General features: G+C 49.1%; 1 protein-coding gene across 1 annotated transcript; it reads left to right on the top strand.

Annotated features, from left to right (window-relative positions):
* The first annotated feature begins 227 nt into the window (after nucleotides 1-227).
* Nucleotides 228-5,340, top strand: LOC123045353 (potassium transporter 1). The gene is made up of 10 exons (XM_044468378.1): nucleotides 228-485; nucleotides 1,905-2,118; nucleotides 2,215-2,437; nucleotides 2,538-2,786; nucleotides 2,875-2,925; nucleotides 3,010-3,270; nucleotides 3,379-3,431; nucleotides 3,534-3,648; nucleotides 3,762-4,016; nucleotides 4,111-5,340. Exons 2-10 carry the CDS (start codon nucleotides 2,002-2,004, stop codon nucleotides 5,091-5,093), a joined length of 2,307 nt encoding a protein of 768 aa, XP_044324313.1. The 5' UTR covers nucleotides 228-485; nucleotides 1,905-2,001; the 3' UTR covers nucleotides 5,094-5,340.
* The last annotated feature ends 2,546 nt before the right edge of the window (nucleotides 5,341-7,886 follow it).

The raw sequence follows: 7,886 nt of genomic DNA, 5'->3' as shown, positions 1-7,886 counted from the left end.
TAGATCCCAGAGAAGGAAAACGGAAAGTCTTTGGCGGCCGAAGACCGGCTGGCGGGCTGGCGAGGATGCGAATGCATTTCTGCTCTTGTGCTTCCCATTTTTTCCTTCTCTCCCTGTGTTCAAAATAAGCTGCTGCCCAATAATTCACAGCACACTGCACATAATTCACAGTTCTTTATGGTTTCGCGGAAACCTCGAGCCCAAACTCCGAGCCACCCCTCCTCCTCCTCCTCCTCCTCGTTTTGGCTCCCACTGCATGCCCAGCCGATCCCTCTATTTAAACAGAGGCCTCCTCGCCTTCTCTCTGACTCCTCATCCCAGCCCCAGCCCAGTGCGAGCTGAGCTGACCTGCTGCAGACCTTCGCCTGCCTGCCTGCCGCCTCCTTGCTACTTCCTCCTCAGGTTTCGTCCCGCCTGCCCTCTTCAGCCGGCCGGCCGAACGTACCTCGCCGCCGGCCGTCCCTGCGTCGCCTTAGCTTAGCAAGGTAGGTGCTCAGTTGCTCGCCATCCCCACCTCCAATGGCCTGTTTCTCCTGTTTCTTTTTTTTCTTTCTTTCTTTTGGTTTCGAACCATGCGTCTCCTGTTTCTTCGTTTCATTCTCCAGTGTTATACCACCTATTCTCCTGTAAGTGTTTACTTATTTGATTATGCGTATGGACTGAAATTACATCGCGCAAAGGAATTCTTTCCTTCCTCTCTTCTCTGTAAACACTCCTAGGAAATGAACAACTTTTTGCCACTCACTAGCAGAACAGAGGTTTGCTGATACAGAGTAGCAGTGTTAATTAGTTTCAGCTTAGCTGGGCGCACATGTCAGCACTACGTAGTTAATTAAGATTCGTTCCAAGAGTAACGCTTGCTAGTACTAGTAGATCAGGTGTGGACGGTGTGGAGTTTGGGGGCCCGGAAGGTCAAGGGTGTGGCCAATGAGGCTGATTTGTGATCTGATCACCACTTAAACTAATGGGGTTTGTTATCATTTGGAAGTGAGTGAGGGCGGTGTGCATGACCCAAGAAGATCTGCGGAAAACTATAGAAAACTGGAGTACTACTAGTAGTATACTGCCTCGCGTCATGCCACGCTAGTACTAGTTACTAATCTTCGTGCATGAGTTCAACTCAGGGTTGGGTGTATCTCTCCCTGGTTTGAAGGTCATACTCAACACACTTTCTTTACGAAATATGTAAGTTTTTTGTACAGGAATACAGATGAATATACTATTGGTATTAGTATCCCTCTGTTCTTTTATAAAAGAGCATAATCATGCATACATGACAGCAATAGATACTATTCATGGAAACAATTTGGGGACCGGAACAAAGTGGTAATTACAAATTAGTGTACACTAACTCTTCTTCAATAGAACAGAGTAATTTGCTTCAATTGTTGTAGTAAAAAACAGAGTAAATGAGGTCACTTATGCTTCAATTATATGGAGGTTTGTTTCCTCGCAAAAAAGATAAATATATATATGGAGGTTTGTTGATAAGGTATGCGACCGAGATGAGAAGCCTGCTGATTCTTTATCGGTGCAATTCATGAAAAATTCTTGAAAGGAAATGTTTACATACACAGGATAGACTAATGGTACTAGTACGTACTCCAGTACACAATCACAAGGCAGGCTTACTAAAAATTGAAAGCAACAATTTTGACTAGAATATGGAAACATGCATCGCACCGCTCGTTATATTTATAGAACTAGGGGTTTATTAGGGGCCTGCACTTGCTACCCAATGAATCGTGGGTCTTGCTTAGGAACAAAGGAATGATTCTTTTGGTTAGTTTCAATGCTCCCACGCCGGTTTTAAGCCAGCCTTTTATTCTTGGAAATGTAAAAAAGTTATACTTACTTGGTTTTCACACCACTACCGTCTCAAAGTCTTGGAGCCATTGATGCAGGCCATATAGGCCCCGCTGGAGAGCTGAAGGAGGCCTCCAAGGCATTCGGAAGCGTGCAGCTTGAACATCAGCAGCAGCAGCAGGCGACCGACCAGAAATGTCGCTCCAGGTCGAGGACCCGCGGAGCGCAGAGACGCCGGCGCCGCTCAAGCGTCACGACTCGCTGTTCGGCGACGCAGAGAAGGTCTCCGACTCGAAGCACCATGGGTCTCAGGTACGTTCCTTCTCTCGCAGACGCAGCCTGGTGACCATGTAATGTTACAGACAGAGCAAGTTAAACTGACTGACTGACTCCTGGTGATGGATGCAGGTGAGCTGGATGCGGACGCTGAGCCTGGCTTTCCAGAGCGTCGGCATCATCTACGGCGACATCGGGACGTCGCCGCTCTACGTCTACTCCAGCACCTTCCCGGACGGCATCAAGGACAGGGACGATCTCCTGGGCGTCCTCTCGCTCATCCTCTACACCCTCATCATCATACCCATGCTCAAGTACGTCTTCATCGTGCTCTACGCCAACGACAACGGAGATGGTAAGTAAGCTCGCTCATTCTCTGAAACCTCGGCCTGCTGTCATACCAGTTTTTGTACGCTACACTAGTATTGAAGTAACAAGAAACTCTGGTGTTGTAGGTGGCACGTTTGCGCTTTACTCGCTGATATCACGGTACGCGAAGATCAGGCTGATCCCGGACCAGCAGGCGGAGGATGCGGCGGTGTCCAATTACCACATAGAAGCGCCAAACTCACAGCTCAAGAGGGCGCAATGGTTGAAGCAGAAGCTTGAGTCCAGCAAGGCGGCCAAGATTGTGCTCTTCACCCTCACCATCCTCGGCACGTCAATGGTGATAGGCGATGGAACCTTGACCCCAGCAATCTCTGGTAAATGAAGAGCCAAGAGCTTCAGTTGTGTTGTCTATTAAGAAGAGTACTGTACTAATGTTTTGTTCATGGATGTGCTGTGCTGCAGTGCTCTCTGCGGTGAGTGGGATCAGAGAAAAGGCGCCAAGCTTGACTCAGAGTATGTGAAGAAGGATTAGTATAACAACCTTGATTGTTTCTGTGTCCATCAGTCCATCACGTCTAATGTTCCTTCTTTGTGCAGCACAAGTGGTCCTCATCTCGGTGGCCATTCTGTTCATGCTCTTCTCGGTCCAGCGCTTCGGGACCGACAAGGTCGGGTACACCTTTGCGCCGGTCATCTCAGTGTGGTTCCTTCTGATTGCCGGCATCGGGATGTACAACCTCGTTGTTCACGACGTCGGTGTTCTGCGGGCCTTCAATCCCATGTATATAGTGCAATACTTCATAAGGAACGGGAAGAGTGGGTGGGTGTCACTTGGTGGAATTATCTTGTGTGTCACAGGTAACCTTAATTTCTAACTGAAAATTTGAACTGACAAGCGATTGTATTGCAAACTATAGCCTGCAGAACTGTAATCTGAATTAACTGACTGATTGTCATACATAACAGGCACAGAAGGCATGTTTGCTGACCTAGGACATTTCAATATCAGGGCTGTTCAGGTAACCACTTTTAACTTCAGATATAAGCTTTCGGAAGTATAAACAAATTTTGCCCAACAGAAGGACCTCATCTGACAATGGTTCTTGTACTTACACTTGCAGCTCAGCTTCAACGGCATCCTGTTCCCATCTGTGGCACTGTGTTATATCGGGCAGGCGGCTTACCTGAGGAAATTCCCAGACAACGTTGCAAACACCTTCTATAGATCCATCCCAGGTACAGAGTTTTTTCTATAAGACAGCAGTTTGCTGCTTCGGGGAGTAGAATATGCATGCATTTGGTAAGAGCATATAGCACAAGTAAGATCAACTCTCCATGTCTATGTGCAGCACCAATGTTCTGGCCAACCTTCATCGTTGCCATTCTTGCTGCCATCATCGCAAGCCAAGCCATGCTCTCCGGTGCGTTTGCCATCCTCTCCAAGGCCCTGTCTCTCGGTTGCATGCCAAGGGTTCGAGTCATCCACACCTCGCACAAGTACGAGGGGCAGGTGTACATTCCTGAAGTGAACTTCCTCATGGGATTGGCGAGCATCGTCGTCACGGTCGCCTTCCGGACGACCACCAGCATCGGCCACGCTTACGGTAAGTAGCTAGCTAGCGAAGGATAAGTCCTTTGTGATGATTCAGTGAGGTTTTCATCTGACGCTCTGACCCATCTGATGTTGGTTATGCGCAGGGATCTGTGTGGTGACCACGTTTGCGATCACCACCCATCTGATGACCGTCGTCATGCTGCTCATATGGAAGAAGCACGCCATCTTCATCATGCTCTTCTACGTCGTGTTCGGCTCCATAGAGCTGATCTACCTCTCCTCCATACTGTCAAAGTTCATCGAAGGCGGGTACCTCCCCATCTGCTTCGCGCTGGTGGTGATGAGCCTGATGGCGGCGTGGCACTACGTCCAGGTGAAGAGGTACTGGTACGAGCTCGACCACATCGTGCCCGTCAGCGAGATGACGATGCTGCTGGAGAAGAACGAGGTGCGGCGGATCCCCGGGGTGGGCCTCCTGTACACGGAGCTGGTCCAGGGCATCCCCCCGGTGTTCCCCAGGCTGATCCAGAAGATACCGTCCGTGCACTCCATCTTCATGTTCATGTCCATCAAGCACCTGCCCATCTCGCGCGTGGTGCCCACGGAGCGGTTCATCTTCCGGCAGGTCGGGCCGAGGGAGCACCGGATGTTCCGCTGCGTGGCGCGGTACGGGTACAGCGACACGCTGGAGGAGCCCAAGGAGTTCGCGGCGTTCCTCGTGGACAGGCTCAAGATGTTCATCCAGGAAGAGAGCGCGTTCGCGCTCGCGCAGAGCGAAGAGGTTTCGGACGCCCAGGCGAGGCCGGGGCGGTCGACGGTGCACAGCGAGGAGGCGGTCCAAGGCCAGGCGCGGGTGAGCAGCCACTCGGCCTCGGGGAGGATGAGCTTCCACACGAACCAGGCAGTGGAGGAGGAGAAGCAGCTGATTGACAGGGAGGTGGAGCGGGGGATGGTGTATCTGATGGGGGAGGCCAACGTCACGGCGGAGGCCAAGTCCTCCATCTTGAAGAAGGTCGTGGTGAACCATGTCTACACCTTCTTGAGGAAGAACTTGACGGAGGGGCACAAGGTGCTGGCCATTCCCAAAGATCAGCTGCTCAAAGTCGGGATCACGTACGAGATATAGTGATCGACCGATCGAACGAGTTCACCCCGAGTATGTGCGGTGATGGTTCTGGTGCACCATGGCGTTGGCCGTTGGTTTGGAAGGGCAAAGTGCCGACAGCTGTCGATTCAATAAGGAAGCAGGCAGGTGGGGGATGGGAGGAGTTTTCTTTCTTTTGGTTGCAACAAGGTTTTCATTTTCACTTTCTCTGTATGTACATCTAAAGGTGTTAAAATATAAGGGTGATATTGCAACTGAAGCTTGAATCTGTTGAATGTATCCTCCGAGGCATACGGGGGCAGTCCTTTTATCAAACGCGCTCCTAACCCTACCCGCTACCGTGCAGCGTCGCCACGCCACACCGGAGCGCCCCTGCCAGCCGTCTCCCATTCACTCCAGCGCATCCCTTCTCCTCGCCGCCGCCGTTGGGGATGTCGCAGACAAAGCTTGTATGCCGCAGCGGGGGCGGCGACGTTTCTCCTCGGCCAACAATTCGGTCAGGACGGCGGCGGTCCGCGATGGCCGGATCTACAGCGGACGGCGGCGGCCAGGCAGGCGGCGACGTTCGGCGAGGGGTCCAGCGGCGGTGGCTTGGGCACCCGATCTGGGTCCAGATGGCCTGTGGGCGGGCCGCACTTGCTGATGTCGTGTACCGTCCCGTCAACGACATGCTGCCCCTGGGATCGCCCCGCATCACGAGGACGTCGGGAGCTCCGGCCTTTGGCGTGGCGGTGGTGGCCGCCTCCTTCGCCGGAGTTGGTCAACCTGAGGCTGGGTGTTCGGATCTCTAGATCCGTCATCTAGTCCTGGCTGCGAGTTCGGGAGACAGAGTTGCCGGTGAAAATCGAGCCGATTGCGGCGTTTTGCGTCGTTACCTTGATGAAGGTATCGTCGTGTAACTTCTGTCGACCCACTCATGCTGCTTCGGGGAAAACCCTAAGATCTGGTCATCCAGATCGGATGATGGCGATACTGCAGTGTCGTTACTCTCTTGGGAGCATCGTTTGTGGAGCAGCACTGAAAGACAGAGGCATGAGGTGGAGCGGCTAGTCTTGCACGAAGCTTCGGTGGAGATGTCAAGTCATGTCTGGCCGACAGGCGCTATGTTGTGTCATGCCTGGTCGGCAGTTGCTATGCACGACAGATCTTCCAGAGTCTTCGCGTCTGGATGAATGCGCGCATGGCGGTGGCGTCGTGGCGACGCCGACGGATGTCTGGACTGGCAAGGATGATGCGGATCTCTATCCTGAAGATGGGTCAGCGGTCCGAGGATGATGACGGCTTTTGTCTTCTAAAACGTGTGCATGTGGTGCGTGCTTTAGATCCGCTACACCGGTCGTTGGTTCCGATACGTTATGTGGATGGATCGACGATGACACCGGTTTTAGATATGGAAAATGAGAACACTCCACATTATCGAGTTTGTAGGTATGAGGGATGGCATTGAATGGCTTGATGTATTTTCTTGTCAGGCATTTGTGAAATAATTAATAAAGATGATTGTATGCATCGATTGATGCAGAGGCTAAGGTTTAACCTCCTTTTCAAAAATAATAATTCATCTGAGGCATAAGCAAGGTTCATGTCTTTTTTTTCCATTACCAAGAGGCCCGGTCAACTTGTTTAACAGTACCTCTGTTCTCATTTGCTAGTGTTTTCGTTGGGTGCATACATATCTTAGCAAAATATATTAAAATCATACTGATATAGGACATGGTTTAAGACAACATGATGTTGCGATGCTACATTTTTTCTTATGCTGTGAATTTAGAATCATTGAATGATTCGAATCAGATCTGCCCTTAAGTTGCTAGGATGTTGTTTCCTCGTTCATAGACCCAAGAGCTTTCGTAGACCCAAACGCTAGATTTTTATTAAGATATGCCAATCAGCATCTATGTTTGCATGCACAAAAGTGAGAAATGAATAGTGGATGACGTAAGGCTGGCCATAGCGGGGGTAACATAAGTGGTATCATGCACTTGCGACTTGTAAACATGCTTATGTCGCAAACAATTAAAGAAGAGAGAGAGAGTTATAGTAACATAGGTAGATACCGTATTGTAATTAATGTTATGCTACTATGTGTCTTGCATGGCAATAAATGAGACCACATATGAAACTAATCTATGATACTATGCACTACTCCCTCCGTCCTCGAATAAGTGTACTTCTACCGTTTTTTCTAAGTCAAAGTTTTATAATTTTGACCAACTTGTTAGAAAAGAGTAGTAGGATTATATGACATCAAATTGGTATATTATGAAAATACATTTCAGAACGAATCTAGTGATACTAATTTAGTGCCATAAATGGTGCTACTTTTACCTATAAAGTTAGTCAAAGTTTCAAAACTTTGAGTTAGAACAAAAGCTAGATGTACACTTATTCGCGGACGGAGGAAGTATATATGTAGTATCATATACAAGTATCATATGCATGATACTAGTGTATGATACTCCCCACTATGACCAGCCTAAGCAATTACCTCAGTATTACATCAGATAAAATAAAATAAATGTCAATACCAGTTTACATAGTAGGATGCGGCTGCAATGCTTTCACTAAAAAATACAGCAATGAGTAAACTAACGTTTTGTTCGTATGGGGGCATCTAAGTTGCGAGCATAACACTTGCTATGTCATTAAGCTGTTCATACGATGTACAATGAGTGAAAATGAACAAAACTTTCTCTTTGCCCTCTTATTGATCAATAAGAACTCTAGTCTTAGTCAGTTATGGTCTTCCAGATAATGCAGTTATATCACTGTGCTCACCTTTAACCTTTTATTGATTGTTTGTGTGATAATGAA

Source organism: Triticum aestivum, chromosome 2B, assembly GCF_018294505.1.
Source record: "Triticum aestivum cultivar Chinese Spring chromosome 2B, IWGSC CS RefSeq v2.1, whole genome shotgun sequence".
In the NCBI taxonomy this organism is placed as follows: domain Eukaryota; kingdom Viridiplantae; phylum Streptophyta; class Magnoliopsida; order Poales; family Poaceae; genus Triticum; species Triticum aestivum.
Note: the sequence above shows the minus strand (reverse complement) of the source record. Positions and strands in the feature narration are given on the sequence as shown.

Coding starts and splice junctions, on each gene's coding strand:
- LOC123045353 (XM_044468378.1), top strand. CDS start 2,002: ATGTCGCTCCAGGTCGAGGACCCGCGGAGCGCAGAGACGCCGGCGCCG. Junction 2,926..3,009: donor GGCGCCAAGCTTGACTCAGA/GTATGTGAAGAA, acceptor TTCTTTGTGCAG/CACAAGTGGTCCTCATCTCG. Junction 3,271..3,378: donor AATTATCTTGTGTGTCACAG/GTAACCTTAATT, acceptor CATACATAACAG/GCACAGAAGGCATGTTTGCT.